At 49.2% G+C, this 14,138-nt stretch overlaps 1 protein-coding gene across 1 annotated transcript in view; it reads left to right on the forward strand.

Annotated features, from left to right (window-relative positions):
* The first annotated feature begins 957 nt into the window (after positions 1-957).
* The window catches only part of SMCHD1 (structural maintenance of chromosomes flexible hinge domain containing 1), a 192,988-nt gene continuing 179,807 nt past the window's right edge, over positions 958-14,138 (forward strand). Inside the window, exon 1 of the mRNA XM_075920925.2 lies at positions 958-1,523. Coding sequence (XP_075777040.2) covers positions 1,350-1,523 — 174 coding nt within the window. The 5' untranslated portion in view covers positions 958-1,349. The remainder of the gene's footprint in view (positions 1,524-14,138) is intronic.

Raw genomic sequence — 14,138 nt, forward strand, 5'->3', positions numbered from 1 at the left:
CAATTGATATACTAGATCAGCACTCTTGTTGTAGCCCATTGAGATTCTGCAGAATTTTACATTTAGAAACATTTTCTAGGCTTTATCAATACAGAAGCTTCCAAATGACACAATAGAGCATCGTCTTCCCGAGTTTGCAACACAACTTGGCTTTATTCCTCTCAATAGCTTTTTACCCTGGAATCTAATAATGGTCATGGAATCTGACTGCAAATTATTGTCAATTTGACAATAATCGAGGCTTGTGTGTAGAGCTGTTGGTGTCACTTCAGCACAACACTTTTGCTCTTCACCACTCTAAAAGTTATTTTTAGCATCAATCAACTCTATCCTTAAGAACACAGAGCCAGGACAGATTCTCTACTCTCCGGAAATACAGATGGAAAGCAGGGATGTAACCGGTTCCCTTGGCAAAAGTGATGCGTACCGGTTAGTCAGTTACATTCCTACTTCCCAGCCCGGTCGGCTCCATGGCAACTCTGGTTACAAGGGATTTCACATCCCTAGTGGGAAGGGGCAACAGCTGCAGGGAGGCTGGGACGACAGCAACGGACACGTGCCTGTATATTTGGCCTCCTCCAAGAGGAGCAGGACCCTGCACTTGGCGACGTCCCGGGCTGACTGGCCCCACTGAGCGCGAGGGTCTGTGCGGGGCCGGCCCGGGCAGAGGGAACGGAAATGGCCGCAGCTCTGGGCTCAGGCTGCAAAGCAGCCTCCTGCCCGTGGCGCCGCCTCGCCGCCTACCAGCGCAGCAGCTTCGATTTGCTCCGGAAGCGGGCCCGGCTCAGGGCGGGGGGGGGTAAGCAGAGGATCACGTGATCCCGATGCCGCCGGCGCACATGGTCTTCTCCCCCCCGCCTGCGGGGGCAGCAGCAGCGCTCAGAATTCCCAGGTGAAAAATCGCGGCTTCCCTGGCCACATCATTTCCCCTGTCTATGGTGCATACCGTCCGGAAGTGACGTCGGCCCTTGTTTTTTAGCTTAATCCACCCAAGGATGATTCTTGCGCGAGAAACTTCACTTCCGGGACAGACGGAAATGACTGGTGTTCCTCACCTCCCCCACCCCACCAGCCCAGCTCTGCTCTCAGGCCGAATCTCCTAACTCAGCCCCGCCCCCCTCGGCACTGTACTTCCGGGTCCTCCTTTGCCGGCATAGGTTCCATCTCCAGGCCCCGCCCCTTTATGCGACTGACTCCGCCCCGTCGCGGGCTCCCCGTCAGCCCCGCCCCCGCCCCGGCGAAAGCTGCTGCTCGCTGGGAGAGCAGCGCCAGTTGGGGGAGCCCGCGCGCCAGACGCCCAGGCAACCGTGACTGCGGAGCTTCCGGCTCTACGGCTTTCGCGCCCCAACATGGCAGCGGTGGCGGGCACCAGGGTTCCCGAGCCGAGCCTGACAGGGCCGCGCAGCAGCAGCGACCGGACCGTCTTCTTGTTCGACCGGCGCCTGGAGCAGGGGGACACCCAGGAGAAAGTGCTGAGTTGCGGCGAGGAGACCTACTGCGGCTTCCGCAGCGCCTTGTGCCAGGTAGCGGGGACTCAGGCGGGGGGGGAGGGGCGGAGCTGGGAGCGCTGCGGAGCTGGCGCCCGGACTGGGAGACTAGCTGCCAGGGGGCGGGGCGAGCTGGAGGCGAGGGACTTGGAGCTGCTGTTTCTGCCCAACCGACCGGCCGTTGGGCGCTCGGGCGCGAGAACCTTTGGGGGCGGGAGAGGGGGGAGGGGCTGATGCTGCCGGCACGTGCCGCCGCGCGGTCCCACGTGATCCCGTCGCTCCTTTCTGGGGAGCGGGCGGGGCAGGTGCGGGGATGGAACCGTTCCTGCTGCGCGCTGCTTGCCGCGCGCTGTGCTGCCTTGCACGTGGCCTGCCGCGGCGTCTTTCGTTGCTCTGCTGCGAATGCTCGGCCCCCGATGGTTGTAGCTTTGCGGCTCACCGCTGGGAGCTGCCGCCTCTTGAGCAGAGGGGACTGCTAGGCGGGCTCCACTTGGGGAACTGTGTGTGTTTAGCTCACCAACGAAGTGAGGTTTTGATGGCTTGTGTTTTTGTTAAGGTTCAGTATCCGCTAATTTCTTGGGACATGAGAATTTTTTGGATTAAAAAACGTGGTAATTGGGAACACAAACGATCTGTTCTGTTGATAAAATCCCCTACTTTTTCCTTTTTCCCCATTTTTGAATGTAATTATGAAGTATTTATGTTGCTGTCTTATTTCGTTTTTTTTTTTTATCCTAAGAAACAAGCTTGAGTTTGGGAGTGGAAAACTATTGGAAGGATAAAAAGGGAAGCAAACAAAGCCTTTTAGGAAACATGAGTTACACAACTCTAGAATTGTGGACTCCAAAATGCAGGCTATGCCCCCATAAGAGGGGATGAGGAACAAATGGGGGATGTGTTAAGGCCTGGGGCCTGCAGGAAGTTGAGGCAGAGAATGCCACCAGAACTGCTCTGCTCTTGACTACAACTTTATAGAGTGGGGATTGGACAGCTTCCATTACTGATGGCAGGAACAATAGAAAAAGCTTGGATACCCCATATCTAGAAGCGCAGATATGAAAACTAAGAAATACCTCCACAGATTTCCTTAAGAGAATGCCTTGTGGTTAATTAGTGCAATTAACTTGGCTGTTGAAGAGCTGAGAGGGTGGAAGTATGACTGATGAAGCAGGTTTCTAAAATCTAGAAACTACTCTTCTTTGATTCTGCCCACTTTTTTCCCCATTAACTTCTTGGCATTTACATCTTGCTGTTGCTTTCTGTATCTAGCAGTATACTTAAGTTGGGTTTGTCATGAGATAAACTAGGGGTGGTAACCTTTTTTGGGTCAGGGGTCATTGACCCATAGAAAAATCAGTCGGGGGCTACACAGAAGTGAGAAGCTCCTGACTGAGAAGGAGAAAGACACTCACATTCCCCTTGTGCCATCAGAGCCTTGGCGTGCCCAGGCTAGAAGCTTTTGTGTATTCCAGTCCTGTGAGTGGATAGCAGGGGGCTGGCGCGGCACCACAGGCTCCCCAATGTGGGCAATCTCTGAGCCTCAGGAACTGGATCCAGTAAAGCCGGGGGCCAGATGCAGCCCCCAGGCCTGAGGTTCCCCACTGTTGGCATAAATAATGACATTTATTTAGACTAGCCTGAAAAAAAGTGTGATTTCTCTGCAGTGTTTCTCAAATTGGGGTACCTGACTAGGGATGTGATAGTATACAGGCAGTCCCCAGGTTACGTACAAGATAGGGACTGTAGGTTTGTTCTTAAGTTGAATCTGTATGTAAGTCGGAACTGGCATCCAGATTCAGCCGCTGCTGAAACTGATCAGTTTCAACAGCGGCTGAATCTGGACGCCAGTTCCGACTTACATACAGATTCAACTTAAGAACCCCAGGCGTCCCCAAGTCAGCTGCTGCTGAAACTGATCAGCAGCTGATTCCAGGAAGCCTGGGGCAGAGCAACTCTGCCTTGGGCTTCCTGTAGTCAGCCACTGGTCAGTTTTAGCAGCGGCTGACTTGGGGACGCCTGGGGCAGAGCAGCTCGGGTGCTGCTGGGTTGGTCCAGTAGCGCGGCCGCTCCTCGGCGCTACTGGACCAACCCAGCAGCACCCCAGCTGCTCTGCCCCAGGTGTCCTGATTCAGCCGCTGCTGAAACTGATCAGCAGCGGCTGAATCAGGACTCCTGGGGCAGAGCAGCTGGGGTGCTGCCGGGTTGGTCCAGTAGCGCCAAGGAGCGGTGCTGCGGGACCAACCGGCAGCGCACCACTTGCTCTGCCACAGGCCCCGGGCTTTGCTCCATGTCTCCCTGGTCTGCTGGAGGGGGGCACTAGCTGCCCCCCCCCCCAGCAGACCAGGGAGACGGGGAGCAAAGCGGCGGAGGACCCGGGCCGGATCCGTGGCGCTTCCAGCTGATCTGGAAGCGCCGCGGGTCCGGCCCGGGTCCTCCGCCGCTTTGCTCCCCGTCTCCCTGGTCTGCTGGCTCCACGGGGAGCAGCTTTTCTTCCACGGGGGAAGACGGGGAGCAGCTTTTCTCGCCCCGGAGGAGGTGGGCGGCAGGACCAGGCGTCCCGCCGCTCCAGTCCTCCGGGGCGAGAAAATCCCCGTTTGTAACTGCGGATCCGACATAAGTCGGATCCGCGTAACTTGGGGACTGCCTGTTCATGTTTAAATAGTTAACAAATGAGCCTGGACTCATTGGTTAACCTTCATGGTTACATGCAAGCTCCTTCCTCTCCCCATCCCCCACTTCTGGCTTGCAGGGAGCCTTATACTAACATTTTCAGTAGTTGTGTTTACCAAAACCCTCCATATGTAATCTCCTTAGTCCTGGTCCAAAGGGGGTGGTGGTTGCAAGCCTACTGTATGAAGGAAGCATATTGCTACCTTTACTCAGCACTGGTTTTAGAGCTGAGTAGCCAGAGAGTGGCAGCTGCTGCTGGTTGGATGCTCAGCTCTGAGGGAAGCAACAGTGCAGAAATAAGGGTGAAAGTACATACTATGCCACCCTCATTTCAGTGCTGATGGTAGCACTGCTTGTAGAGCTGTTGCTTCCTGTATTTAACAGTTTACCTAAGCTGGGATGGCTACCATTCTCTGGCCACTCAGCTTTTAAGGCACAGTAGAGAGCAGTAGCAAAATGCAGGACAATGTAGCACTTTAAAGACTAACAAGATGGCTTATTAGATGATGAGCTTTCGTGGGCCAGATCCACTTCCTCAGATCAAATAATGGAAGAAAACAGCAGTGGCTGCCTGCCTTGGATGCTGCCTTGCTGCTGGTGACTGTTGGCCTCCCATCTGTGAAAGCATCTCAGAAGTAAGGGTGGGAATACCGTGACTGGGGATGTAATCAACTGGTCAACTAACCAATAAGCAAGTGCTTTTTTTGTGATGGTACAGTGTACCGTCACCTATTGTCCCAGCACACAGTAAAATGAATGGGATTTTCCCCCCGCGCATACTGGCACCTGTTTTCCTGGCACTGTTAGTCTCTTGATGGAAGTCTGGGATCCAAGGTGTTTTATTCTAGCTCCCAGCGTGGCATTTTGGCTCTTAAAAAGGCCACAACTGCATTTCTCTCTTCCCCCTCCCCTCTCGTCCTCTCCCCCAACAACTTTTCCAGGGTGGTGGTGGTTTTTTGTTTTTGTTTTTTCTTCAACAAGTTTAAGCCTGGAATACCACACTCTTTTTTTTATTTAAAAAAAAAAAAAAAAAGCACCGGTTAACACTATTGACTAGTTGTATCCTTCCCTGCCCCCTCTCCCACTGTGACTCTGCAATATTAAGGGACTGGTCAGCCATCATGTGAAGGTGCTGGCTCAGTCCCTGGTCCCGAGGGTCTCTTGTCAGTCAGCATAACCTCCCCTGTTGCTGCTCTGCATTGTAAGGGACAGGAGCTGGCACATGCAGATGCTTGTTCAGTCCCTGGTCCCACATCTCTCATGAATCATAGAACCACAGAGCTGGAAGAGACCTCAGGAGGTCATCAAGTCCAGCCCCCTGCTCTAGGCAGGATCAATCCCAACTAAATCAACCTGGCCAGGGCTTTGTCAAGCCGAGACTTAAACACCTCTAGGGATGGAGACTCCACTACTTCCCTAGATAACCCATTCCAGTGCTTTACTACCCTCCTAGTAAAATAGTTTTTCCTAATCTCCAACCTGGACCTCTCTCACCACAACTTGAGACCATTGCTCCTTGTTCTGCCATCTGTCACTACTGAAAACAGCCTTTCTCCATCCTCTTTGGAACCTTCAGGAAATTGAAGGCTGCTATCAAATCCCTCCTCACTCTTCGCTTTTGCAGACTGAACAGACCCAACTCCCTCAGCCTCTCCTCATAGGTCTCATGCTCCAACCCCCTAATCATTTTGGTTGCCCTCCGCTGGACCCTCTCCAACGTGTCCACATCCTTTTTATAGTGGGGGGCCCAGAACTGGACACAGTACTCCAGATGTGACCTCACCAGAGCTGAATAAAGGGGAATAATGACATCTCTGGATCTGCTGGCAATGCTCCTCTTAATACAGCCTAATATACCATTAGCCTTCTTGGCTACAAGTACACACTTTTGACTCATATCCAGCTTCTCATCCACTGTAATCCCCAGGTCCTTTTCTGTAGAACTACTACTTAGCTGGTTGGTCCCCAGCCTATAACAATGCTTGGGATTCTTCCGTCCCAAGTGCAGGACTCTGCACTTGTCCTTGTTGAACCTCATCAGATTTCTTGTGGCCCAATCCTCCAATTTGTCTAAGTCACTCTGGACCCTATCGCTGCCCTCAAGTGTATCTACCTCTCCCCCTAGCTTAGTGTCATCTGCAAACTTGCTGAGGGTGCAATCCATCCCCTCATCCTGGTCATTAATAAAGATATTGAACAAAACCAGTCCTAGGACCGAACCTTGGGGCACTCCTCTAGAAACCGACCGCCATCCTGACATCGAGCCGTTCATCACTACCCGCTCCATAACTTCTCTGTCCCTTACAGTGTAGAGCGGCAGCCGAGGAAGTTATGCAGGTTGATCGGAGACCTTGCGAGATCATGCGCTGGCTCTTCTGTCCCTTACAATACAAAGTGGCAGTGGGTGAGGTTATGCTGAGACCGGGTAGGAGCTAGGCTGAGTGCTGTTACTACCTATCCTTATTGAGTAGTCTCTTTAAAAAGTCTATCGACTACTTGCTTAGGAAAGTAACTGCATTTTAACATCCTTAACTGTGACCCCCCCCCCTTACAATAGACTTGTGACCCCTTTTTTGGTTGGATTCCATAATTTGAGAAACTGTACTTTTGTGTACTTAGACTATTATGTAAAAGGCCATATATCGTGGTTTGTGATGCAGTTTCACAACTGCAAATTTGGTAGCGGTACCTATACCCAGGCCATCCATAGGCAGGAATGGGGCCTACCCCTTCCCCTCTTTTGCTCCCACCTGTTCCAGCTACTGTTCTGTCCCATCCCCATTCCACCCCTTCCCCCAAACTCCCTTCCTGCCTACACTCTGCCCCTTGACAACTCCTCTCTGGAGTGACACTGGGAGCCAACAAGCCTGAGTGGAACTAGTGGAGCTGCTGCCCAGTCCCTGTGGTACCATGAAGTGTAAGGCCTTGGGCAACCACCCCAAACCAGCCAATAGATAGGACAGCTCTGCCTCTAGCAGTGGTTTTCAAACTTTTTTTCTTGTGACTGACTGGATGCACCAGGGCCCAGGCAGTGCTGACTTTGGGAACTGTGTGTTTGCCTGCCCCGCCCTGAATAAGGGCTCAGGTTGCACTGGCCTTGGGAGCTGTTTGTTTCCCTGAACCAGGGCCTGGGCTATACTGACATTGGACTTGCATAGCTGCCTGCCCCGCCCTCTGGCCCCATGGTCTGAAAGGGGCTGCTGGACTGTTACTTTTAGTCCTGGACCCCTGACCTGTGTTCAGGCATTTGACAGCCAGCTTACAGTACTCAAATCTTGAAGCAGGCATAAAAATCCTCCTGTGTAAGTCAATGGTCAGTTAGAGAAATGGTCAGAGGTAAACAGAATGAGGTTTAATAAAGAGAAATGCAAAGTGCTCTACTTAGGAAGGAACAATCAGTTCCATACATACAAGATGGGAAGCGACTGTCTAGGAAGGAGCATGGTGGAAAGGGATCTAGGGGTCATAGTGGACCACAAGTTGAATATGAGTCAACAGTGTGATGCGGTTGCAAAAAAAGCAAATATGATTCTAGGTTGTATCAACAGGTGTGTTGTAAGCAAAACTCGTGAAGTCATTCTGCCACTCTACTCTGCGCTAGTTAGGCCTCAGCTGGAGTACTGTGTCCAGTTCTGGGCGCCACATTTCAAGAAAGATGTGGAGAAATTGGAAAGGGTACAGAGAAGAGCGACAAGAATGATTAAAGGTTTAGAGAACATGACCTATGAAGCCAGGCTTCATGAACTGGGCTTGTTTAGTTTGGAAAAAAGATTAAGGGGGGACATGATAGCGGTTTTCAAATATCTAAAAGGGTGTCACAAGGAGGAAGGAGAAAATTTGTTCCTCTTGGTTTCTGAGGACAGGACAAGGAGTAATGGGCTTAAAGTGCAGCAGAGGAGGTTTAGATTGGACATTAGGAAAAAATTCCTAACTGTGAGGGTGGTCAAATATTGGAATAAATTGCCAAGGGAGGTGGTGGAATCTCCCTCTCTGGAGATATTTAAGAACAGGTTGGATAGACATCTGTCAGGGATGGTGTAGACGGAGCTTGATCCTGCCTTGAGGGCGGGGGGCTGGACTTGATGACCTCTTGAGGTCCCTTCCAGTCCTATTATTCTATGATTCTATGATTCTACTAATGGACCCAAGCTGCACAGGGAGAGAGCCCTGAAATACAAGAGGGTCCTGAAACCAGTACCAATCCAGACCCTCTAGATTAATCCGAAACAGAAGATCTCTGGGAGTTAGGGCTACTAAGTTCTGGGAGGGCAACATTTGGCTGGGATCAGGTAGAAGACCCCAGGTACGAGAGTGCCAGAAAGGAGGTGGCTGAGATAGATGGGATACCTGTAGTGAGAAAATCCCAACATCTGGGTCCCTATTTCATAATTGGGTCCTCCTATACCAGGTCATGCACCTGCAGGACCAAGAGGTACACCAACTTCTGGTACTCCAGAAGCACCAGAGAGCAATCCTGAGCTTTGCTCATAGTCACCTTTTCAGGGGGCACCTGGGAGTTGAGAAAACCCAAGCAAGAATTTTACGCAAGTTCTTCTGGCCAGAGATGTTTGACGATATTGTGCCTTCTGCCTCGAGTGCCAACTACACAGCCATGCCCCTATCTAAGAGCTCCTTTGATACCCCTGCTGATCATTAAAGTCCTATTTGAATGGCTTGTCATGGATCTGGTGGGGCCTTTGGAAAAAACAGGCCTGGGGGCCACCAATATATATTAGTCATTTTGGATTATGCTATTGGGTACCCCAAGCTGTCCCGTTAAGAAATACAGCTTCCAAAAATATCGCCAAAGAATTAGTAGCTATCTTCTTCCAAGTGGGGCTGCCCAAGGAGATATTCACTGATCAAGGGACTCCATTTATGTCCTGTGTGATGAAAGACTTATGTGCCCTTCACCATGTGCAGACGCTATAGATTTCTGTCTACCACCCAGAGACCTATGGCCTGGTCAAAAGATTTAATCAGACCCTGAAGGCCATGATGAGGAAAATAGTAAGCAGAGATTGAAAGGACTGGGACCTTACCATATGTTTGCAATCTGAGAGATTCTCCAGGCCTCCACTAGATTTCTTCCTTCGAGCTTTTGTATGGCCACCACCCTTGGGGCTTACTGAACATAGCCAAGGAAATTTGGGAGGAGGAGCTGACCATGGGAAAAATGTAGTACAGCATGAATTACAGATGAGGGACCCAATTGCACAGGTTACTCCTGTTGTGAGGAACACATGGAAGAAGCCCAAGAGGTCCAATGGGCATATACAATTGGCAAGCAAATGTTCAGCGATTCCAGCCTGGAGACCAGGTAATAATACTAGTACCTATGGTAGAAAGTAAGCTGTTGGCCCAGTGGCAAGGACCATATGAAATAATTGAACCTGTTTGGGAGGTGAATTATAAGGTACAACAACCAGGACGCGCCGCAAGAAAGTACAAATATATCACATTAACCTCCTAAAACCCTGGAAAGCACAAGAGGCTTGTATGGCAGCCCATGGAAATCTGAGAGATTTCCCAACACATGAACCCTCAGTACGGGTGCAGATATTCCCTGACCTAATGACCAGCCAGAAGGAAGAGGTTTCTGGGATGATCCTCTGCAATCAGGATGTATTCTCAATAAAACTCGGGTGTACTTCTGTGATGTATCATCAGATTATCATGAAGCCTGGGGCCGAGTAACAATGAAGCCCTACCGGTTGCTAGCAACAAAAAGGAAAGAAATAAGAGTGAAAATAAAGATGAAGCTGGAGATGGGGATAAGTGAAGAATCACAGTCAGTGGTCCAGCCCCATAGTGCTAGAGCCAAAATCAGATGGCACAGTAAGATTCTGGTATGACTTCCATTGGCTAAATGAAATATCTCAGATTGATGCTTACTCGATTGCCCGCATAGATGAACTAGTAGACCAGTTGGACAGTGCCCAATTCCTAGCAACCCTAGACTTAACCAAGGAGTACTGGAAGCTCTCGTTATCTGAGGAAGCAAAAGAGAAGATAGAGTTCTCCGTTCCCAGGGCCTGTTCCAATACACGGTCCTTTCTCCAGGGGGTCCCTGTTACCTTTCCAGCACCTCATGGGCAGGCTGTTACATCCCCAGGCCATTTATGCTGCTGCCTATTTGGATGATATAGTTATCTACATCCCAGACTGGGAAACACACCTAGAAAATGTAAAAGCATTTCTTGATACTTTTCAATGAGCCGGCCTGACAGCAAACCCAGCCAGCCAAGTGTGCTATGGGGTTCACAGAAGCCAAATACCTTGGTTATATACTGGGGAAAGGCCTGGTAAGATCCTAGCTGAATAAGTTAGAAGCTATCCAAAGCTGGCTCTGAACAAGGCAGAAAAAACAGATGTGGGCATTCCTAGATTTGGGGTACTACCGGAGGTTTATTTCCCATTTTGCCACATGGGCCAGTCTCCTAACAGACTTAATAAAAACCCATGGACCTGATCTACTTAAGTAATCAGATGCAGCAGAAGAGGCATTCTTGGACCTTTGGATGGCGCTCTATAGTAACCCAGTCTTAACAGTCCCGGACTTCACCAAGGAATTCATCCTACAAACTGAGGCCTCCAATGTGTCTTATCACAAATTGTTGGGGAGGAGGAGCACTCTACCCTGTATCTTAGCAGACAGCTCCTTCCAAGGGAGTAAAAATATGCGATAGAAGAGAGAATGCTTTGCCCTTAAATGGACTATGGAAGCCATACATTACTATCTGCTTGGACGCAAGTTTATTCTCATTACGGATCATGCCCCTCTCTAGTGGATGCAGTGAAACAAAGAAAAGAATGCAAGAGTGACCAGATGGTTTTTTTTTTTTCCCCTCCAGCCTTTCTAGTTTCGGGTGCAGCATAGAGCAGGAAGCTGCCATGGCCATGCTGATGGGTTGTCCAGAATGCACTGTTTAATGATGCAAGTTACCCAACCATGTTGTATGAAGCAGAGGGGAGGATGTGTGACAGACCTAAATCAGCAGCCTGTCACATTCTGTTGGAAGGCAGGTATACAGGGCACTGAGTAAATGGTTTTCTCTTTCCAGAGTAAACTTCTAAAGCCTGCTGCCATAAAATGAAGTCAGGAAAACACTTGCGGCTTATTAACTAGGTTGCTCCCTCACGCAAGTTACTCAACACCTGCAGCCAGTTACAGCCGGTGGAGTTGCTTTGCATCCCCTAGGTAAGGAGAGGGGAAGTTAGTGATAGACCAGAAGAAGAAAAGGGAGGAACAAGAAGCTGTGTGTGAGGTGAGAGCTGGTTAACAGGTATCAGAGGGAGACATTTTGGAGGAGTTGTTTGGGGAAGTGACTCAGGGAAAAAGCTATTTTAGGGGCCCTGAGCTGGAACCTTCCCCCAGGTCAACACAGTCCTGGTCTTGCTTCTTGGGACAGGCTCTATCGGGGTTTTCACCCCAAAACCATGGACTAGCTTGTGATGAATATGGCTTAGTAAGCTGTGGACCTTGCCTCCTGTAAAGAGAGAGGGTTGTGTATGGGGCAACAGTGAGTCGCTGAGGCTAATATTTTATCTGAAACCTATGGGGCATGGCCAGAACTTTGCCACACAATCTACAACTAATCCTGAAAATGATCCCTCACACTCTCAGATCTTGGGAAACAAGCTGGTCCTTGCCTACACACAGCCCCCTCCCAATGTGAAGCAAATACACAACAGCAGCCACTCCACACCACAGAAACACTTACTCACTAACTTATTCTTGCCCCAAACCCAGTTGCTAACTGTGTGCACATATCTGTACAAGCAACAGCATCACAGGACCTAATCACATAAGCCACACCACCAGGGGCTCATCCACTAACTTGATATATGCCATCAAGTGCCAGCAGTTCTCCTCTGCCATGTATATTGACCAAACTGGACAGTCTCTGTGCCAAAGAATAGATGGACACCACAAATCATACGCCAGGAAAGATAATACATAAACTTGTAGTGAAACACTTTAACCTCCCTAGACATTCTGTAATGGTTTTGAAAGTAGCCAGCCTTCTACAAAAGAATTTCAAACCCCAATTACAAAGGGAGACAGCTGAACTGTAATTCACTTACAAATTCAACATTGTCAGTTTAGGCTTGAATAAGGATTTCAATTGGTTAACACATTACAGAGGCAATTTTCCCTCTCTGGATAGCCACATCTCTACATAAAAGGCCATGAATGAGCTACTTCTACCCAGATATGATTAGCCTCCTTAACACAAGCAACTTCCTTATATATACCCCTCTTTTTGTAACTTCCACTCCAAGTCATGTGATTAAGTGAGTTTTATCCATGAAAGATTATGCCCTCATAAATCTGTTAGTCTCTAAGCTGCCACAGGACTCCTTGTTGTTTTTTGTAGATACAGACTAATGCGGCTTTCCCTTTAAGACTTTCCTATTTCAAAAATAGGAGTGTCAGTGAGCATCAGCCCCTTACATCTAAACTACATCTATATGGTGTTCCATAGGAATTAGTGTATAACCTGCACCTGATGTTTAGTCCTAATGTGGTCTGATGATTTTTCATCTTGATCAGTTGATCAATCTGCCTGTCTTAAGTTCTTCCCAAAATCACACTCTGTATGAGGAGAAAAGAAACACACAGTAGACTTTGCTTGACTTGATTGATTGAACCAAATCAATTAGACTGTTGCCCTCTTTAGAGTTATAGCTGTGTGTTCTAAACTCAAGCCATTTCTTTATAGAGCATATCGAATTTGGTAACGCAATGCGGCTGGTATACTTCTGCAGCCAAAATTCAAGGCTCGTTGCACTAGAGTTCAAGCGATCCTTGACCTGCCCCAGAAACATGTGTTTTCCCCTTTGAGTAGTGTCCTTGTAGATGCTCTACTCTAGGTGTTGGTATGTCTTCTCTTCGGCGATTAGAGGTTTACCCCCAGCAGTGCTTTGCCATGCATGAGCAGTGGCTGCCTCATGCTGTTATTTCCGTTGGCTGCGTGCGAAGCGCAGCACCCTCAATTCCTTCTCTGATATTCTTGGCAGAAGGTGGAGCTCATCAGCAGTGCATTTCTTCTAGATACAAAATGTTATTTTACTTAGTTTAACTCATTAACTTCTTTTAATCACTTCTTACTACTTTTCAATTTTTCACCTCAACTTTAAAACAAAAAGAATCCTTTCTGCTTTTTTCTCCACAGTTTTAACCCAGCTTTTCTACCATGCCCAGCTTACCCAGTTGTAAAAAAATGAGACTCCTGTGCCCGTGTGAGATGTCTTGGTGAGGGCCACATCTCTCAGAAATGTCAGCACTCTCTGAACATGATGGCTAAAACCAGACAGGAAAGGGAGATGGGACTTAACCTCTTGTTGGAGGAGTCTGTCCACTGGGGCACATAATCTACTTCAAAGCCACAAAAGCCTGTGCTCATGGAATATTCAGCTCCTAGCAAGAGAGCCTTATCTCCGCTCTGAGACTCCTGCAAGTCTACGGCTTCCTCAACTCATTTGTTGCCTGCAGTGCTGACCTCAGCAAGAAACTATTTGCCGGCACTGTTCACCTCCGGCACCACCAACACCTGCAAGACGGTACTGCTGAAGTATGCAGAGTTGGAGCTAAAACGTTAACTAGCCTCCTAAGTACTAGCTGCACCGATCACCCATCCAGCACCAAAAAGCAAAATACCCACACATGCTGCCTCCCCCCACCAGCCAATAATGCTGCACTGGTGCTTACCTCTACATTGGTATGCATCTAGTACTGGCACCTAAGCACCAGTCCACACCAGAACCAGCAGACAAGATTAAACATAAGAAAGCAGACCCTCGGCACTGGTTGGCACTGACGCAAACCTAGACTGTTTTAGATACCTACGGTGACTTGGTACCACTCTCCACTTCCTTGGTGCTGACAGTCCACTCCGGCACTGTGCAGAACATCACTTGCTGTCATCCACACTGTCCTCACCATACCCTGAACTAGGCAATGGACAGGAGAGCAGA

This window comes from Pelodiscus sinensis, chromosome 2 (genome assembly GCF_052426305.1).
Source record: "Pelodiscus sinensis isolate ZL-2025 chromosome 2, ASM5242630v1, whole genome shotgun sequence".
In the NCBI taxonomy this organism is placed as follows: domain Eukaryota; kingdom Metazoa; phylum Chordata; order Testudines; family Trionychidae; genus Pelodiscus; species Pelodiscus sinensis.